The 22257-nt window shown below is 33.2% G+C and overlaps 1 protein-coding gene across 7 annotated transcripts in view; it reads left to right on the top strand.

The window, feature by feature from the left end:
* Positions 1-22257, top strand: part of LOC106465821 (collagen alpha-1(I) chain-like) — a 154163-nt gene that overhangs the window by 102578 nt on the left and 29328 nt on the right. For 5 of the 7 annotated variants that reach the window (XM_013926056.2, XM_022393767.1, XM_022393768.1 and 2 more), the window contains 12 exons: positions 2259-2327; positions 3848-3933; positions 7147-7251; positions 9585-9671; positions 9997-10164; positions 16189-16242; positions 16686-16829; positions 17207-17389; positions 19099-19206; positions 19336-19419; positions 21258-21329; positions 21831-21965. In XM_013926056.2, the coding sequence (XP_013781510.2) occupies positions 2259-2327; positions 3848-3933; positions 7147-7251; positions 9585-9671; positions 9997-10164; positions 16189-16242; positions 16686-16829; positions 17207-17389; positions 19099-19206; positions 19336-19419; positions 21258-21329; positions 21831-21965 (1295 nt within the window). The remainder of the gene's footprint in view (positions 1-2258; positions 2328-3847; positions 3934-7146; positions 7252-9584; positions 9672-9996; positions 10165-16188; positions 16243-16685; positions 16830-17206; positions 17390-19098; positions 19207-19335; positions 19420-21257; positions 21330-21830; positions 21966-22257) is intronic. The other 2 variants (XM_022393769.1, XM_022393770.1) reach the window with 1 other exon arrangement.

Raw genomic sequence — 22257 nt, 5'->3', positions numbered from 1 at the left:
TTATACATTACACACAAAAATAGTGAAAAGTATCATTATCAGACTTATTTATCAGAAAACGGTTTAATCCAACTTAACAAAAATCAGAAATATTTAAGAGGTAATTAACATCTCAAAATCTTTTAAAAGGTAAATGTAGCGTAGCTAATGAAAAAATATAATGTGTTGCCATACAACGTGAAAAATCTTGTGAATAGTATCTAGACTTAGTGAAAACTCTAGTAAAGCACAGTGAAACTTTACGAAACCACAACAAAACAATTTCGGAAATGGATTTACATGTGTCACTACACTATATTGCTTTTGTTACTTTTTGTTGTACTTCACAGAGAGTACGAGTTTTAATATTTCACGAACTTTGGTATTATAATAAATAACGAACTCTATCATAACTTTGTGCTCTATCAGTATGTTATGTCATATTTTACTGTCAAATTGATATTTGCTGATTACTCTTTTAAATTATGAGTTAAAAATTTGGTTCACAGGTGTCACAGTTGATTTAGTATTTTGACCGACTTGTATTTATATAAAATCTTCTACGCACGTGTAAACGTTTTCTGTAAATTGTAATGCGAGTTTAATTTAAACGTTGTTAATAATGTTATAGAAATGCAAGAAAAAAAGTTTTAGACACGAATATTTGGTACAGTAATAAATGTTCTTTGTTTAAGATATTGATATGATTCACTTTCTTTGCTGGCAAAATTTAGACAAAGCTAGAATTCAAAGTGAATAACGATTGGATTGAAGTGATCAGAAATTTGTACGTTACTTGATGATCTGTGAAAAAAAAAAGAGTGCTTTTACAAGTCATTGAATGAGTAAATATGGAATTCAGACAATTAGTAGCTGGAGTTAAATTACAAAAGTAATATAAATACACCACCAAATGTATACATTTTAGGTGTTAACTTAGAAGACTTGTTTTAGTAATTTTTATTTAATTGGATATACTCTGTAATTGTAATGACTTCATCTTTTAAAGAAACATATACAACTGACATTTCACTAGCTTTTTTACGGACGTTTCCATAAGTTTTTCCTATTTAGAAAATAATATCAAATACAATATTATTTACATTTTCTTCTTAACTTTTAAAAGAGCACAGTAAAATTTTGAATGTGTAATACTACTAGTGATGGTGAGAGGCATGTTTCACTTGTGTCAATAACAGAATTATTTACTGAATATATCTAGATTTATTTATAAATACAACACATGATCAATAGCCATTTTTTTTTTTCAGAACCTCCCTATTATCAAACCAAATTCTTAGTTACTATTAGGCTTCATCAGGATATGTTTGTACCACAAATGTGTTAAGCACTTTATTTTGGAATCCAGCTGTCAAACATGTTAATTACTACTTTCTTCAAAGAGCTGTTTAAATGCCAGATGATGATTAAAACGTTTCAGAAGGGCCTTTAGGTACAAAAACATGTTATTCACTAGGCTTTTTCATGAACTGCCTATGTGATATTTTGAGTTGCCAAAAAAGTGCCTTACTACCAAGTGCTAAGGGTTAACCTTCTATCTCAGTTGGTAGAGCACTTTCCTGGTATGCAAGAGGTCAGGTTCAAATCCAAACAGGGAAATAATAAAATTTAAATTTCCACAAGAAAACTGGAATCAAATATGGGGCTGTTCCATGACCCCTTGAGGACATGTTTGTTATGAGAGAAGAATATGATATTATGAGTTGTTAAAAAGTTACTGTTAACCTTTTTGCTCATGGTAGAGCACTTGTCTAATGTGTGAAAGGCCTAGGATTCAATTCCAAGACAAGCAAGTAATAAAACTGAAAATACCACACCTATGGCTCAGAAATGTTACTTAGGAGCATATTAAATGATGTATTTCTTTTGAAACTGCCTGACATAAATGGGACGTGTGATAGCTACAGTTCAGAATGTTGTATTTTGTAAATTTCTTTTCTTTAATTCATGTTTCTAATCATTTCACATTTTACTTTTATTTTTCACGCATTCTGTATTGGAATTATGTGTAAGTTATTTTTTTTAAGTAATTTAATTAATTAAACTGTTTAATCTATATTTTTAAAACTGTAATTAATTGAATACTCCTAAAAATTTGTATGTACAGTTTCATGTACTATTTAACAAAAATGGAGTACTTTGAATATACACTTTTTTGGTCTGACATGCCAGTGTGTTGTATCTCGAACTGTACTCTGATATGATTTTAGGATGAAATTAGGCATCTCTAATTTACTTTGTTCTTTTCTGTTCTGAAGGTCCACCTCCATTACCTTCACCACCACCACCACCATTATCAGGTTTTGAAGGAGGATATAGTATTTTAGGTCTGGTTTTTATTTTGTTTGACCATATGAAAAAGTTTGCAGCCTTTCATGACTTTTAGCATTAGAGTTTGAATACTTGCATCTGTAGTAGGTTTATTTTTGAAATGTATTTGCTTTATATTGGGTCATATCTTTATGTGTAAAAAAACTAAGACAGTTAAGATGGGCAGTGATTGGACTAAGGTTTGTGACAACCTTCTTCAGTACTACGTCTTACTAGGCCATTGATGTTAGCCTCAACTAACTAAATATGGAAAATAATGAGTAATCCCAGGAACTGTTTATTAACACAAAGACAAATTACATAAAACAATTCATAAATGTGGGACAAGTAGCATTCACATGCTGAGTAGTGAAGTTAATCAGGCACTAATAGATTGATACCTACATAGAAGTGACAGTAATGAAAAACTACTAACCTCTATCCAAGTGTAATTGTGTTGCTGTCATTTGAACTATTTGTTCTTTAAGTGGGTTTTGCTATGTTGTTGGGACCTGTACAAAACAAGATTGAATACTATGTATAAAATGTAAGTGGTTTATATTTTATTAGATGATGCATTACAACCAAAATTACATGTTCATTGAAAATTAGTTATTAAAGTTTCATTTACAGACTTCTATATTAACTTTAAGTTATAGAGGGATTTTGAGAGATGTCTAAATACTATGGTTAATAGTAGATAGCACTCAGAATAGGACACCATTGTAGTTTTAAATATGTGTTTTATGTTGTAGGTCTTATTGTTCAGATTTGGGTCATAAAGGATTGTGAGAAATTGTGAACTATGCTTCATTGAATAGTATGAAAAGTTTTAAGTTATTTGATTATTAAACATAGGATATATGATGGTGAGTAGAGAAGAAGTTTCAGATTTGGATTTTACTTTGATATTAGTTTTGGTAATCCACCTTTTTTAATTTCATTGCCCAGGATTGAATTTGGTATTTCCTATTTGACCATTTGAACTAACTTTGCTACTACTATTAAGATCCTTTTTTTAACAGTCTAAACTGTGGCTATCACATTACTACTTTTTTACAAACAAGGCTCATCCTCAAGCTTGATTTCCCAGTCATGGAACCGTTCCAGATTGAGTCTCAATTTTTTTTATCCTAAACCAGTTTTTTCCATAGCTAAAGATTATACATTGTATCTCTGTCATGTCAAGTGAATGTTATATAGTCTGAGCCAAATCATTAACCTCAAGATACTGTTAGTATATCCCCTCCCCTTTACCGTACTGTGTGGTGAATAAAAGAGAAAATTAGATTATTTTAAAATGTGCTGAGCTAAATAATAGGGTAGTCTGAGATTTAGACTAATCACTTATGTTACATAAAAAATTCAGAGGTACTGATATGTCAGTTTTAACATCAATTTGTTATAAAGCAAAATATCCCCTTCTTCAATTTATAATTCTAGAACTAAGTTTAAATTGGTGATTTTTGCTGCAAAATCACTTTATGTTATCAGCTGTCTAAGTGTTTACACAATTTAGTATAATTCTCATATATAGAACCATCCTATGGTCCTGTGTCTGCAATACCCGGACCTAAAGGAGAGAAAGGTGAACCTGGTGATGAAGGACAACCTGGAATCAAGGTACAAGTGTTTCAGCTGTGTAATACTATACATTTATGTATATTTCAGATATAAGACTACATCAATTAAAGTTACTTAAACAACCAAATCTTCAATATTATGCTTATGGTTCCATAAAGCTAAGTATTTTAAACTTGGATTATGCAGAATAAATTTAATAGGCAAAAAACACTAAACAAATCAAGATGAATTACACAAACTATAGTTACAAAAGCAAATAATAAATGCCCTAATTAATAAGTAATTATTCAGTCTAGATGTCTATAAATCACATTTAGATATCATGTTTACTGTTTCATAAATTAGGTTTTCAAAGATGAAACTTTCAAACCTTAAGGTTGCATAATGAACCAGTAGTTGAAATACATGCTGTCCCATAAGTCAAGGACTTCAAAGATAATATACAACCAAATATATTTACTCTTTAACTGTTTAAGATCTTTCAAACATACTCAATCGAAAGTGGCATAAAAAAACCAGCAATATATGTAATGTTTCATATTTGAAGCTTTTTATATATCAGATATCCAGACTAAAATGGCATAAACAACAAGTGGTTGAATAAGTGTAATGTTCTGGAATTTATCTCTTTTTAAGAGCAAACACATGTTCTGGAATTTATCTCTTTTAAGAGCAAACACATAGAAAGCCAGCAGTTAAATGTATTTACTGTTCTACAGTGTAAGTTTTTTAAAGATGACATGCATTTTGAGCTATAGTTACAAAAACAAGAAACTTAAGAAATGTGATCCATTTACATAAATAATCAAAACTTTGGTACTGTATTTATTATTCCAGTAACTAATATTGTCCTGAAGCTTATGGCAAATGAATACTAATTGGGTAAACACCATGTTTATGCAGAATTCATAATTTTTTAACAGATTTTACACTCAAAAATCAGATCTGCATACTGCTTACATATATAGAAATGCAGATTAACACCTTATTAAGCAGCTCTATCATTTCAGAAACTGTGAACAGTATTTCCAATATCACTTGTGGTAGAGAAGCACAGATCAGGGGAAGGTTACAAGATAATTTCAGAGTTCTGCTAATTATCCCTTTGAGTATGGTGAAGTCCATCATTAAAAAGTGGAATGTGCTTCATACCACCCAGTCGGTACCCAGATCAGGTTGCTTTTCCAAACTAAGCAGTCGGGCAAGCAGGAAACTGATTAGGGATGCCACTGTAAAACCAACAGTAACTTTGAAAGATTTGCAAAGTTCCATGTCTGAGATGGGAGTCAGTGTTCATATGTCGACAATATCCTAGTCCCTACACCTGGTCCTGGGTGATCTAATGTTGGATCAGTGCAGGACCTGTCAACATAAGTACTCACATATTGTTGGTAGGGGTCCTCCTTCTACCATGAACTGGATAAAAAATTCCTGACACTACCTGGTTTGGGACTGGAGTTGACCTACCATGTTTGCATTCACATCCATCCTACCATTGCCTGGATGTTGGGTTCTCGGGTGGCTTGGTGTTGGTTGGGTACTTGATCTTCACACACGTACCCTGCCTGAGTTGTTGGGATGGAAAATGCTTTTTCCTTCTACTTCCTGGTCATAAGGTGAAGACAGTCGGGACTCTGAATATGCCCCAACCATGTTACACTTATTGGTTCTCTGACCTCCTCTGTGAATGTACTCAGGCAGCTATGTTCTTATTCTGCCCATACACGCGACACTTGGGGCTTGTTTGCATCTTCCTCCCTTCCAATCTGGGCAAACAGTGTAACTTTTGCACTGGTTCCTCCTCCATATCAATGTGGGATTCTAGCTTTCTGTGTGAGGAGGTGTGTATCATCTCAGAAGTTAACATTTTCCTTATATGCTTTATGGCTACTGATCTTTCTAATTTTCTAAGTTTAGTAAAATTGTCAGTTCCTCCCTGTGAATATAATGGCTCAGATTATTCAGCTTAAAAGTACAAGTTGTGTAAATACTGTGACAATTATGACATCATACTAACAACTTTCTCTACCACTGAGGACAATTCCAAGTGTTTAAACTATCATTAGTTGCATTTTACACATTTTAATTTATTGTGCCAATCCATGCAAGTTGATTTTTATGTATTCAGAACTGTCACCAAAAGAAGTGAAGTATAAAAAGACCTTCAACATGAGATTTTAAGTTGTTTTTTTATTTTAATGTATTGTTTTGATGTACACAGTATACAAGTTTGCTTGATTTTTTTATCATGTGGCATGCTTTGGATGAATATTATCCTTTATTGCTAACATTCATAAAAGATATTAAGTTTACAAAATATGTAAACTATATTTATATTTAATTTTGCATTCTGTATGACAAAGTGTATCAGTATGTACATGATAATTTTATTTGCATAATTATATAATATTTTCACTATTTGTAATACTAAAGTTTTTGAATTCCATCTTTCTTTATTTCATTAACTTTCTGTTGTTTTAGTATTACATGTAACACCTATCTGTTCCCTGATAGGTCAGCAGTAAGTTCACGAACTTGCAACACTAAAATTCAGTGTTCGACTCCCTGCAATGGATAGAGTGTCTTATGCTAGTACATCAGATAGCGATGTAATAAAATTCAATTTATGTAACATTTATAAACACTGAAAAATAAATTACATTTGAAGTTTACTTTCCAGTAACTCAGAATTTATTTATTTTAGTTTTTTTTCATTTTATATTATTAGTATCTATATCTTCCAAAATTATTGGAAATATTGATACAACACATGGTAGACAGCAGCAACTTTACCACTCAAGTATTCAGAAAATGAAACATGACTTTTAGCTGAATACAATCTGGTCACAAGATGTATTTTTAACAGCACACAGTCTCATCTGCACCAGAAGTACAGAATTTTTATCTGTTTAAAGGACACCTCATTGTGCAATCATTGGGCAATGAATTTTTTACAAGTGTTTCATTATCATCTAAGCCATAAATATTGAGCTTATTACTAGTGTTTCAAGAATAACAGTGAGTAACATCTGGCAATAAAGTACCAAGTTTATCAAGTGTTAACAAAAATACAGTACTACCTGAAAATGAGTCACAAAATTATTAACAGTGTGTTTTAATGACATTACAGGTATGCGTTTATTAGCAGTATTGTAGAAAATTTTAAAAGAAGAAGAAAATCAAAATGTTTTAATTATGGAAAGTGATATTTATCCAAAAAGTCAGATTTTCACTTTAGCCTGTTTTTTGTAGGGTGAACAAGGCACCATACCAGAGGACTTTTATTCTAAGTATGCTTTGCCAGGCCAAAAAGGAGAAAGGGGCATACCTGGGCCTGTAGGACCCAAGGGTGAGAAGGTTAGTCATTAATAAAAATGTCTCTGTAAGTGTCATTCTGTGGAATTTTTAGCATATCACTGATAAATTCAGAGACAGTAGTTTAATAGGTAGGCAGACAATGACACTGATCGAAAAATGTCTTTTCTACCTCAAAGACAGTAGTTTAATAGGTAGGCAAACAATGACACTGGTTGAAACATGTCTGTTCCACCATCAATAAAACTCTTTCTTATGCTTATAAGTTGTTGTTTGCCTACCTATTATTATGTTAGCATAAAATGCTTCTTTACACAAGAAAGTAGTTCAGTATGTTTAACATGATTTTAATACTGAAAATTATCCTGATAATATACAGAAGTTAAGAAAAACTTTTAGTTTCTGAAACATGAAAGCTTAATGTTTCTTACTTAAATTCAGACAAACTCACTGGACTCAGAAATTCACCATCTTGAATGTTTATAGCGTCAAATCACAGAATTCCATTGGAATATTACATTAATGTGCAATTTTGTGATCACTGTGATAGAATTACTAATTCATAATGGTTGATGTTGTTTTTGTTATTCTAGAGAAAAATATTTGTTCCCTAGTGGCTCAGCAGTAAGTCTGAAGGTTTGTAATGCTAAAAACCACATTTTGGCACCCATGGTGGGTGCAGCACAGATAGCCAATTGTGTAGATTTGTGCTTAACAAGAAACTAACAAAAAAATTTTTATTCTACTCGAGAATCATCTGTTTTTGGATTTCATGTATTCCTATCTTAACACTGAAGGCAAGTTAATCTGTAAACAGTACAAGAGCACTTTACCCATATGGGCAAAAACACTGAAATTTAAAAAACAAACTTCCTTAGAGTAAAAGCAGGTTTAGAAACATGTCTGTGCTATGCCTATGGGTATACTCTGCTTGTCACAGCTACTTTAATAATAATAATATATTGTTCCCTTGTATAGTCAAATAGCAGAACTATACATATTCAGAAGTTTAGATCCTATGTTTTCAATTAAACCACCATTTAGTTAATTTGATTTAAAAGAAAATTCTGAATATTGCTATTTTCTAAGCATGCAACTACTAACAGTTCTGTAAAGTTAATCATCTGTGACAAGCTTGACTTTCCAGAAAGCTTATATGAAACTGTTAAAATGTAGATATAATCCTAACATGGCAAACACTCACTTCAAAACTGTTTTTATTATCAACTAATTTATATTAAAAGAGCCAGTTTTAGTCTTGATCATATTCTAGTTTGTTTTTTAAAAAATTGTATTCAATAAATTTTGTATATTTTGAGAAATATTTTTGATTTTATAGCATTTACTTTTACAATGAGTTTGGTTTGATAAAAACATATTTTTTACTTTTATATAAATTTAGAGCTCTGTTTTGGAATTTTTTCCATTGAAATTAGTATTCAGTGACTTGCACTATTAAGAACCTGTTTTTCTGCTACAAAATTACATGCTTAACTTAAAGATATAGGACAGAATTGTCCAGTTTAATGTTAAAAGATGTATAGTTGTATAAATATTTTATACTTTTCTGGATTTATAAATTCTTTCCCTGGTTATCATAACTTTGCTTTATATGGGCTAATTTGCAGATATATGAGACAAGACTAAGTAATATTTAGGAAAAGCTTATCCAGTAAACACTTATCAAAAAATTGTATGCATAGAAAAAATTATGCAAGTTTCATGATTTTTTCATTTTTAATAGTTTTTCTGGTACAATTACTAACAAGAAGCTTAATTTTATAAATATTAATTTGGTCATATAACTTATCTGAAACTGTTGTAGAATCTAGGGAATGCTTTGAAAAATGCTAAACTCTTTTTGGGTTTTATTCATTTAAATCATCCAATAGATGAAGAAGGTGATTATGCTTTCATTCAGCCTAGAGTCACTTTTCTTGCTCAGTCGACTTGTCTTCCATCAGCTCAACATATAATCATCATTCTTTTTTAATGAAATGGATATGTTAGATATGTTCATAAATCATTAGTGTAAAAAGCTGTTTTACCTAAGAGAAAGAAAATATGATTATATTGGCTTTTTAGATCTTATAGGATAAGAATTAACATTTATGGTGTTTGATCAAATAATAATAAAAATCTTGCTACTGAGACTTTCTTATTCATCAAGTAAGAAAATTGTATCTACACTTTTAAATTCAGCAGGAGAAAATAGAATTATATTTAAATGTTTTGCTGGTAAAAGATGGAGTAAATTTTATTGAATATATTTAAAGTGAATTACATTCAATTTAAAATGAAGATTTTCTTCATTTTATAAATAGTTCATGATGTAAAATTTGAGGTTGATACTCTCATTTTCTGTTATATAATAGGGAGATTCAGTTATTGGCCCTGTTGGGCCACCAGGACCACCTGGATTACCTGCTCCAATTCCACCCACTGATTCTTGGTTTGATATTGTGAGTAACATATTTCTTTGAATAATAGACATCATAGTAGATAATCATGTTTCTACAATGAAATTTTCTGTTTAATATGTTTGTATGTTTTAATTGTTAAAAGCTATGATGTAGTTTTAACTGGTTACTGTAAATTATTTAAAATCAAATTAACTGGAAGCTTTCTCTTCACATGTTTTTATGTGGTGGAAATATGATATAGTAAAAAATCTGTATAAATAGATGTTTATGTCCCTGTGGAAAGTAACAGGCTTAGTAGAGACGAAAAGGCCATTTTTGTAACATTATGTAAAAAATACTTTTAAAATATTATTACTTTCTTCAGGAACCCAAAGAAGGACCTCCTGGACTTCAAGGCCCTCCTGGACCACCAGGTGAATGTGTCTGTGATACTTCTTTATTTAACATCACTGGCCCTCCTGGTAAAGATGGTTTTCCAGGTCCACCAGGACAAGATGGTAAGGCTGGTGAGCCTGGGTTAAGAGGATTACCTGTAAGTATTTCTGTGTCAAAAATAAGAGATTTGTGATATGTATTGATTTATTTATGTTATCTAATAATTTTTTTATGTAGAAATGAGATATATGTAATTTTGTTAATAGAAAGGAAAAGGAACATAAATATTGTCAATGAAATTGATGTATATTTTTGTTTAGAGAAATAAAAGGCAATTTTTTTCCACATAGAGAAAAAAGCAGTTTTAATATAGCTAGTATTATGGACAGTTCACTCTTAGAACAAGAAATGCTTATAAGTATTAGGTAAAAAGTTAACTAGATAACTATTAGAATAAAGGAAAGGTATATTTTCTGCTAGTTAGTACCATGTAATTTAAGATCAGAAGAAGATAAGGGCTTTTTATCATGGAAAGTTAAAAGAAAAATTACTGTTTCATCAATGCTGAAAAATGTATGTTATTTTAGGTGGAATTTTGGGCAGTATTAACACAATGTTGGTGGTATATCTTACAAGACTAGCCCTGTTATAATTCTTGAGATAGAACAGTGTTTCAGACTTTGTACATAGAGTACAAAATATTATCCACTTTAAGAAAAGTCAGGAACAGTTCATCCAGAACTACATTGTGTTGTATTTTAGATATTTGAGAGAGTGTGAAGGATATTACTGTCACAAGGTGTAATATGCGTATGGCATTTTTTTAATAGTTTTCAGTCAAAAATTTACATTTTAAAACACCAAAATTTGCTTTGATATTCTACTACATGTTAAGCCACTGAGGTTTTCAATTTTGTTAGCCTTATCTTTTTCTTTTTTGTGGGCTAAAATTGAAAGGGTAAGTGATGTGCTATTAGATTCTTAAAATGTGTTTTCCTTTATAAATTTTTACTGTAGTGATTTGAAGTAGTGCTATAGTAGATTTACCACAATGTTTGGGTGTTATTGTAGCAAAGTAAAGAGTGATCCTATAAGTACTGATACAATATCTTACCTGTACTCACAAATAACTTTTCTCAACTTGTACTTCCCTCTGTAGGGGCACATTTTTGGTCACCACTAGCCTTGTTACTCCCACCTACACTCACATGTATTCATTTGAGACATCTGCATGATATCATGCAAATGATCATGTAGCAACCCTCCACCAATAGGAGTGCTACACAACTCCTATTGTAACTAGTGCTCTTTATTTTCTGTGCAGCCCATAATTGCTTCTTGATTGACACTATTTATATACGGATGTTTTCTCTCACATTTCTTTTTAACAGCGTTTTTTTGTGACTTTTTTTTTGTATTTGAATTTTTTCCACATTTTTAACTGGATTCCAGTTATTTCATGTTTAATTTCGTTTGACTTTCGTTTTGTAATTTGCAAACATTCAACTGTGGAGCTTCTTAACATGATTTTAACATCCACTCATAGTGCTGGAATGAATTCACAGTTAAACATCATGAATACTGCTACAGAAGTTAACAATGCTTCTGGCATACCCTACAATCCTGTGGCTTTGGGTCAACAGATTTTGGCTGAGGATGTCATGGCCTAATTCCACTGGGAGTTTTTTTTTTTATGCTGGCTAATGCCACACTATTTCCAATTCTTCTTGGTTCAAACAGACCTGACCAGGAGAACAAGGTTTGGGTCAGCTTGTTTCCACCCCTCTTCCTTTGCTGTGCCATTACATTTGGTTCTAGTGGAAGTGCCTTGATCCCCTTCAACGATTTTAACCAGGTATTGTTCCTTGTGTCTTCTTCCATCTCTTGATCAACACAGTAGTGTTAATTTGTTTTCCGACTTTCACTCATATTTTTACATTAATGTTTTTTGTGATGTTTCTTCACAACAAGTACATTGTGTTTTGATTTATTTTTATAGTAGTTTATCTTACTGTAGTTCGGTTATGTTGTTCTTCACTCCCATTGAACTTTTGGGATTTCTTACCAGTAACACCACTTTGTAGTGTTAACTTTTTACTGCACTTTATCCTGCTGTATTTCAGAATCAAGGCCTTACATTTTTGACTGAAGATGTCTCGGTTTTTCGATGAGAGTTGGTGTTCATTTTATGGCTACCTGTTTCCTTCCATGCCCAGATCTGGATTTCTTTGGCTAATGATTCTGGGCAATATTGGGGTGATTCGACTGGCCCTATTTCTGCTTCCTTCTTGGCTGTACATTCCTACCTTTTCTGGCAGTGACTGTTTTCTGTTTGTTCTCACACTTTCAGGATATTGTGTATCCGGTATGTTCCCATTTACTATGTTTACCATTTTTATATTCATCCCCTATTTTACCCCCAACACTTGGCTTTTGTGTGGAATGTAATTTTTACTTTTCATAGATATTGGAATCTGACCACTTTCTGGTGTACTTGCATTTGGGGTGGGTTGGGGGGTATGTACATCTTCCTCCCCAGGCTTAGGGTACTTATTATTTTTATATCTTTGCATGGATTTCACAGGTTGACCCCTACCAGTTCATCATTTCTACTTTTCAGTGTCTGATTAGTTTTTTGCTTGGGGTTTTTCTCCATGTATTTACTCCTCCTCAGTTTGACCCTTATTTCACCCTCATTTTATCTTGTCCACAGCTTTCCATCAGTGTTTGGGTGGATGATTAGTTTTTTTTTCTTTTTCAAGTTTTCACTTCTGCCTTGTCTCCTAGGTTAGGACACCTTGCTGGCTCATGGGCATCTGTTGTAGTCCTACTTATTTGATCACTAGGTGGTACCACTTTTCCGTCAGTTTGTTTTTCCTTCTTGGGAATCATTATTGCATTCAAGGGCCAAATCAGCTCATCCACTCCTTTTTGTTTAGGATTCTGTTTTCCTATTACCAAATCTCATGTCTAGATGTGCATTTGTTGAAGGGATGTAATCCTGCAGTCCACATTCCCTTTGGTTCCCTAGGATTTTGGGATGTAGTCCACATGATTCTTCTGTCTTATATTCATCCACTTCCTTTGGGCCCATTTATTGTAACTTCCTTGCCTCTAGTGGAATCTTGTTTCAAGCCATGTCATATTTGAGGTAGCTTAGTTTATATATTTTCTTCCTTCTGTAAAATATGGGACATGTCCTTCCTACTTCTATGGCCTTCTTGGGAAGTTCTTATTCCCCTCGGTTGAGCTAACATGAGGTCACATCAGTGAGCTTTGTGGGACTGATGGAACCTTTTTCAGGATACCCTGGATACTCCTTTCCTTCTCTCTCTCTGTCCATTCAGACAGATTTTGCCTGGTGGTTGAACAGGGGTGTTGTTGCTCTCAGTCAGGATTGTATTAACCTTTCTGCCTATTCCCTCATCTGCTTTGGCCAGCTTCACCATACTACTTGTTGCTGTGTCTCCTTTGTTTGTCACATCTACTACTACCTCCATCCAACATTCCTCCACTAACCTCATTCCAGCATGCTGCATCCTTCCATTCTCACTTTCTGGCTTCACACATGATTTTTGTCTCGTCTCTTGCCAGATGGTCTGAACTTTCCCCGTGGGTTGCTTCCAAAATTTTCCATTCTGTCCCACTTCCTCCATGTCAGTTTACCATCATAATTGGGATTTCTTTCTTTGTTGGTCATTCTATCATGGTTTCCCCATGTTCCATTCTTCTGCACCACACCTGACTTCCTTTCTTTCCTGGTTTTTTTGACAGGGGGTTTTCTGTATCCACCATTGCTGGGTCCTGAGCTGTCTTGTTGACCACTTTCCATTATTCTTGGTATCACTAGGTTTTTCTTCTCACATCTTTATCTTCTTTTTTTTGTTCCTTCTGCCTTCATCATCCCCTTGTTCTACTGCCTTACCTGATTGAAACATTCACGTGGTTCTTCATGTTTTACACTTTCTCCCTTCAAGCCCTTGTCATCCTGCTCCTTATATCATCTCTCCTTCAAGACCTATTTCCACCTCCTCTTGGCTTATGGATGTTGACATTCGGATGTGGTTGCTCTTTATGTCCATTGTACCTTGTATCACCATACCTATGTTCTCCTTTTCTTCAATTAGTCTTTCCAACCCATGACAATGGTTGCACATATGAGTAATTTTGCTCTCTTTCCCATTCCATTCATTATATCTCCAATCTTTATCCTTTTTCAGACTCAGAATGTATTTTGTGTCCTGTCAAGGCTTTTCACTGTTATGTAGCTTGTATTGCTCCCTTCCATTATTCTTGTTTGTTATTTCTTTGGAATCCTTCTCTCAACCAAGATATTTCACCCTCCTTCCTATCATCCCCCAAATGTTGGTTCCTGACAAATATGGTGATGGTTGGAGCTGCACCAGCCACATAAGTCCTCACATGTCCTATGGCAGACTGGATGATAAGTTCCCAATGCTGCCTGGTGCTGGACTGGAGATGAACCCCATTTTGTTGTTCACCTTCTTACTCTCCCTTGAATGTCAGTTCCTGGTGGATATGGTGATGGTTGTGTTGGATGTGCACACATGATGTTGTGGATGCTTGGTACTGAAGTTCCTCCATCCTACCAGTTCCAGTATCTGAGGTGAAAGGTAGAGGACTCTCTTCCTACCATGGGCCGAATATCCCTATCATGGTTCAACTGGTGTTGGTTGTGGTATATTTACAGTCTGACGTGCCCTTGCCACTATACACCTGGGTTCCCTTCATTCCCATATTTTTCTTTATCCAACACAGTTTCACATTGGCAAAGAGTATACCTTGCTCAGTAGCGATGCAGTCTCCTACTAGCATGTTGCCTTCCATTTATTCACACACCCTGTGGTCTCCCTTTGGGTGCTTTCTAAAGGGGGATCATCTTCTCACCCAACATTCCACCAACTCAGTGTGGGATTTTAGCTATTTATGAGTGGAGGTAAGATATTGCTCCTTGGAATGCCCCTTGCCCATGTGGTTGGAGAATAAGAATGAATGTTCATAATTCCAGACCAGATGAGTTCTGTTACTTTGGTTGAGTAAGGCATGAATGATCCTATCATTTTGATCCTGGAATGTTACCTTTCGGTCTTCTTCAGGTGGAAGAGAAAGTTTGTCCACTTCAGTGTTGCTTCCTTTGTTTTTGTAGTTCCGGGGTTTGGAATGCATCACTCTATGGCTATAGGTTGGGATCCAATACAAAGTATATCTGTATATCACATTACAGTCGAATTGCCCTAGCCACCAATGTGGGATATAGGAATCAAGACCCCTTAATTCTAATACCGAATTGTGGAACCTCGGCTATCTGTTTGGGGCTGGCTTACAATAATTATTCATGTACTTTTCAACCTTTGATATCGATACTGAGTTCTGAATGAAGAGCATACCTGTTCTGGATGTAATTTGGTTTTTACCACTTTTTACCTCACTCTTATCTTGGTACATCCAGGTTCTATGCAGATACTTTCTGTATGGATAATGCCCTCACCAGCCCCTCCACCTTCTCAATGTGGGATTCTAGCTAAAGTAGCAGTGGATGGTAAGTATGTTTTGGAAGTTAACATTATCCTAAACTGAAAATGTATTTCCAATAATATTTACCTCTGCTGACACTCTCCCACCCTTCCTCCCCACTAAGAGCCAGTGTTAGTGTTGGGAATGGCTTAAGTCTCGAAAAAGGGATTATATTATCTGAATGAGGTGCTTATATACAGTATCTGGATAGAGGGTGTACTGGTGTTGGTGGAGAGTTTTGCAAATTAGATATTGCCAAAGGCATTCAAGTGGGGTATGAAAGACCGGAGCAAGCAAGTGCAATGCTTAGATGGGTAAAAAGGTAGAAACCTTGAAGATCTAGAAATAGTTAAAGTGTCAGTGGAGGTAAGTATTATTGGAAATACATTTTAAATTTAGGATAATGTTAACCTTCATGACCTGTTCCTACCAGCTACATTAATCACAAGATAGTTCTTCACTTTCTACTATATTAATAACAACTAAGCATCCCTGGGGTTTTTTAATATGGACCGTTAATGATCATTTGTTACTGAATTTTTATCTTATGTCTGAATAATGAGGACAAAAATTATGATCTGTTGAGCATTTTGTTTACTTTGAAAATTGTACTAATGAATCCTCACCTAATTACTTGTTTTCCTAGGGCATACCAGGGGAGCAGGGAATACAAGGGGCTGTTGGTATGAAGGGTGATAAGGTCTGTATAATTGAGAAATTATTTTCAACATTACTGAAAAACACTTTTTAAAGCTTCTTTATGTAGTTGTTTCACCTGTTATTTTTTAAAATAACTGTGGTGCTTGTTGATCCTTTGTATGTGTAAAACCTGTTGCTCTCTCACAAACAGTGTACAGGTAACTAATGTGTTTTTCTAAAATTATTTGTGTTAATTGCTATAATGCTTTGATAATATATCAGTAGAGTATAATATTGCTTATTTTAGTATTTTCTATACTACAAGATCGTATTTCATAAGTTCTATAAATTTTCTATTTGATTTCCTGTATATCATGTTCAAAGTGTTATAATTCTGGTTTAAAGAACAATTCTGTAAATGTTTAAACCACCTGTTAAAATATTTTAGTTTGATATGTTTTTCTTCATGTAACATATTTTTCATATTGGGTTGGTTTCAATCAGGGTGACCAGGGATTTTCTGGTCCACAAGGTCCACCAGGACAGAAAGGTGAACCTGGACTTAATGGTACCCCAGGAACTCCAGGACCACGTGGACTGCCAGGTCCACCTGGACCTCCATCACATGGTCGAGGAAGTATATTTGGTGTATGTGGACTTTTTTTTAGTTCTGATTGTGTCAGTGTTGCTTCAGTACCATTGCCACGAGTACTAAATGTGTAATTTAGGTATACTATATATTTTGTTGTTCAATTATTTTTTGTTGCCAGTAGAGTTTTTGTGTTTCTTTGAGTAATAAGTTCATAGGGAAGGCATTACCATACATTAAGTCTTTGTCATTCTTATCTGTTACAAATAATTATCTATGAACAGAATGGCTGTGTATGAAAAAATTATGTAACTGTTATTTATTTTGAATTGTAGTATTGAAATGTTACATCTAAAACTTTGATATTCATGATAGTTAGTATAATGATAATGCTTAGTTTCTTTACATTTTTCAACTTTGTTTTTCTTTACATTAGTTAGATGGATCTGGATATTCTTCTGGATGGTTTGGATCAGGTGAGGAACCTCTTGGACCTTTTAGTGGTCAACCTGGACCTCGTGGACCCTCAGGTCTTCCAGGGGTCCCAGGATCACCTGGCATAAAGGGAGAAAGAGGTTTTCATGGTGAAAAGGGAGATCAAGGACTTAAAGGAGATGTAGTGAGTTGAGATTTTCAAGCTTTTCATAGCTTTTCTAGTTTTGCAGTCTTATTTATTAATGTTTATTAGATATTATTTTTAAAAGTATAGAGCATCAGGAATATATATACCTTCCAAATATATTGCAGCATAACAAAAAGTATTGTACCAATTAGCCTACAGTAGTAGAGAATCAGTGGTGGTTGTATGTTACAGGCACCTCTCACTAATAGATAGTATTCTTTTTAGGAAAAGCATTATGATACACATGGTTCCACATAGGTAACCATTGTAATAATATCATACTTTGAATAACATATTATAAGTAACATATACAGTATTAAACATTATCTTATAAGCAACACATACAATTAAGTAGGGTCTTACAGGTAAACACCAAGCAGAAAGGACCTCACAGATAACACAAATATTCAGTAGAGGGTTATGTATTTGAAGTAATATTAAACAGTGAGTAGTACTTTAAGTTTTATTAAGCAGTGTGTACTATTTTATAAGTATTATAGAGTATAGTAAGTAGTTTCTTATAGATGACAAAAATGTGAGCATCGTTAGTCAGTAGTGTAGCACAGAGAGCATCATTAGTCAGTAGTGTATTAGAAGGAACATCAAAAGTAAATGGTACATTACAGATAGCATCACTAGTGAGTGATGCGAATAATTTTGTATCAGTTACTGAGTAGTGTCTTTTGATTGTTTTAGAATTAACATCAGTAGTGAATGTTGTGTTAGTTAGCATCAGCAGTGAGCAATCTGTTACTTAGCATCAGTAGTGAGTGATGTCTTAGAGTTAGTATCAGTAATGAGTGGTGTCTTGTAAATAACACATACAGATAGTTGTGAGTAGTGTCTCATATCAGTTGTTGTGAATTGGCATTTGTTGTATTATTGCGTCATGTTACTAGAGCAGCTCATGTGTTACATTATATATATATATATATATACACATTTGCCGAGTGATTTACAACTTGTGTGGCAGGATTATTAGATAGACGTGGTTCAAAGGGCATTAAATTAATAAAATTAAGTATGAGCAGATATAGACTTTTGTGAGCTTTAAGCTATTTAGGATAAACAGTTGCTGTTTCCTGTTAAAATCTGCAATCATTATAGAAAATAAAAAGGATAATTTAGATTTGTTTCGTATTTTTCAAGGTTACATGGTCAGTTAAATCGATAAATTCATATAGTTAGGGTAGAGAAAATAACAGATAAAATATAAAGTCTTACTGGAAAAAAAGTTTGATATTTATTTAGGAGGTTTTAGAAGTTATGCAAATGAAATTTTAAAATTTTCAAGTGATGAAAAGTATTTTTAATCTTAACATACAAATCACTTTGCACTCAGAGTAGTCAACACTTTGACTCCATATATTCATGAACAAATCTTTCGTCAAAATATTTAATTAAAAGAACTCTGATTTTTTATGTACAAAAGTTATGTATTAAAAGTTACAGTAAGAAAACTATGATGGTTACTTTGTGGTTACAAGTTTGGATAGGTATAACAGAAGTATTGTTATCCAACTTGGATATGTACCCAGAACTTAAAGCACTCACAACTTTATTATTGTTGACCTTAGATACATAAAACATGGTTAAGGTTTAACCATTGTAATTCTTTTTTTGTTGAACTTCCTGGTGGTTGCCACCAATAGACATGACTAAGATATTTGAAGATTTCACAGTATAAAAGGAACACTTGTTTCTAGGGTCCAGTTGGGCCTAAGGGACTAAAAGGAGAACAAGGTTTACCAGGACTTGATGGACTACCAGGATTAATAGGTGATCGTGGGCCTCATGGAATAAAAGGAGGAAAGGTAATATGTTGATTGAGGAAGTCTATTATTCTCTAACTTTTATACAAATTTTATTTGGTATATTTTACAATTGCTCCTTATTCTTTTTTTTTTGTCTTGAAATGTGACTTTTAACTTTCGTCTTCATAGGGTGATATTGGACCTCCTGGACCTCCCTCACCTTCAGTAGAAGGAAAAGAAATAGTACCAGTAGCTGGTCCACCTGGTCCTAAAGTATGTATTGAAACCTAATATACAGATTAAAATTGTACCCAGTATTATTTGGTATTTGATTGATATTACATTAATAGTTCAAGTCTGTGATTCAGAGTAGTGGTTCTCAGACTTTTTATTTTCGTGGACCAACTGAATTTTTTTTTTTTGGAGGACCACTTCCTTTTCATATTTATGCAAGTTTTCCATAAACCACAGATTTAGAACCACTGGCTTAGAGTATGGTGAAAGGATATTTTACATTTCATCTATTCATATTTTAACTGTAAATTAAAATATTTTAATATATGTATGACTACTTCCTTCTCTGATTATAGATGGTATTAAAACCAACAGTACTATTTACTCAAGTGTTATGAAGCCTGAGTTCTTCCCATGCAATATTTAATGAACTATTTTTCTAATTATGATGCAGTAACTATGTCTAGTTGTTGTGTTCTGAGCAAAAAACTTTATCCCAATTTCCTTCAGTTTACTCAATTGTAAATTTGGTACCAGCTGATTGCTGGGGTTTAAACTGCAATGGGCTCACATCCCATCTATGGGGGGATTGTTTTACCATTCTCATCTTTTTGTGCCATTGGAAACTTGAAATAAGCACTAACCCTCAGAGCCTTTCAGGCATGGAACAAATTTGCCTACATACATATATAATCTGATTTATTGATTCTTATAGTACTACAGAATGCATTTTTTTTACATATAGTTGTATTTATGTATATTTTACTACCTAATGAACTTTCTTGAAATATACGGTATTAATTAATCTCACATATTGAAATATACATTACTGCTTACTCTACTTCATGATTCACATTCCATTGCCACAGAAACATGGTCCAAACTTTGGGGCCATGAAGGCACTATAACAGTGATGGTCAAATCCCACTATTTGATCAGACGAGAGTAGCCCAAGCATTGATGTAGGGTGCTGTTGAGATACTGCCTTCCATCTTGTCTGTCAGTCCAAAATTAGGGATGGTTATGTGCAGGTAGTTGTTTTGTAGGGTTGCACAAAAAATCAAAAGAAATGAACAAACCTATGTATAATATTGTTAATTGAAGTACTTTCTATTTTAATCCATTAAAAGATACCTTGCTGCATCTGAAGTGAACCTTTTATGTCCACTAGCCTAGTATCTTTATGGTTTTAATAATGTTCATTGTCTGATTAACTTGTGCCATATTGCTATGTCTAATCATAAACACATATGTGACAGACAAATGCTTTTATCATGAATTTCAATATAAGCTTATTCTACACTTATGTTTTGGTGAATGACAATTATATGTTAAAAATAGCATAACTATTTTGTCACCTTCATCATACTGGGCAAACAGTAATTTAAATATTTATTGACCTTCATGGTTAATAAAACTAAACGTTTTTAACATTATTAGATAATTTTTCTTTTGTGAGAGTTAAACAGACTTTGGAAAACAAAAACAAAAATATTTATCATCAACCATTTATAATTTTCTGAAAAAATATTGTATATTGATATTCACTAGATAAACTTGTCATAGGACAATGATGTTCTTGTAATTTAAATTGAATTTCCATTTTCAGAATTTATTGTAAAAATTAACTACTCTATTCAGGATGTAATTGTATTACTTGGTGATTTTTTTACCTCTCAAATAACATATAAATGCTTTGAGCTTTATTTTAATGTAGTGAAATGTACAGTATCAACTGATCTACTTTATTCAAGCAAAGTAAAACCTAAATTATGTGGAAACACACACACCACTACTTATTTTACTAATATAAAACATAAAACACTATTGTGTCATTTTTGTAAAAACATCAACAATGAGAAACTCATTTTTTTTAGGGAGAGAAAGGAGACCAAGGACTTAAAGGAGCTGAAGGTCCACCTGGACTTCCTGGACTCTATGGATTAAAGGTATTTCTGAAACATTTAGAAATCCATAAATTTAATCTAGAGCTTAATTACAGAAAGTTAAATAGATCAAGAAATAGAAAACAAAACAGGAGTAGTAGATGTAGAATGTTGTGAGGTTGGACAAAATATAGAAACTGATATACATTAAATTGAATATTGGAAGTTAAGAAACAGAAGTAAATGCATGAATATGTATAATTATCATACCCAAGAATATTTGTTAAACTTATAACCCTATGTGTCAGTTTGGAAACAAAAGCCAATAAAAGTATAATTCTGGGCCATGCACAAGGGTGTCTTTTGAACTGAGCAAACAAAAGCAAATGCAAAAAAGTTATTGGTTATTGAGTAGATGAACTACATTTCTGTAAATTGAACTTAATTGTCATATGGATAGATTTCATGGACAAAATATTGAAGAGGAAGCTGGACATTAACCCCTCTACACGCACACATACACACTCTCTCTCTCTCACTTTATGTAATTCTGCTTCCATTTAGGGAGAACCAGGAAACAGAGGATTACCTGGGGAACTTGGACCAGTTGGACCACCTGGTAAAATTGGGCCACCTGGACTTCCTGGACCTCCTGGTGTCACTGAAGTTGTTACTGTGGATGGAGTGGCTAAAGTTATTGTACGTTTGGTTTTCCTTTTACAAACATTTAATTTTATTACATATAAGGTAAAATTTAAAATCATTTTCATAAATATTTTTTAAAGATTGAATATTTCTTGTTGCTTATATAATAATGTCTACTTGCAAATTTCTTGGGATCAAATTATTTTCTTCATTTAATATTTGTGATGTAGCCTCATATGTTACTGTCACAAATTATCGACAGTCTTCTGTTCCCTTACAGAAAGAAACTGAAATGTGAACCATGAAATATGCAAACAAAGAAAATACACATATGTTGAAAAATCCT

This window comes from Limulus polyphemus, unplaced genomic scaffold (assembly GCF_000517525.1).
Source record: "Limulus polyphemus unplaced genomic scaffold, Limulus_polyphemus-2.1.2 Scaffold2061, whole genome shotgun sequence".
Classification (NCBI taxonomy): Eukaryota; Metazoa; Arthropoda; class Merostomata; order Xiphosura; family Limulidae; genus Limulus; species Limulus polyphemus.
Note: the sequence above shows the minus strand (reverse complement) of the source record. Positions and strands in the feature narration are given on the sequence as shown.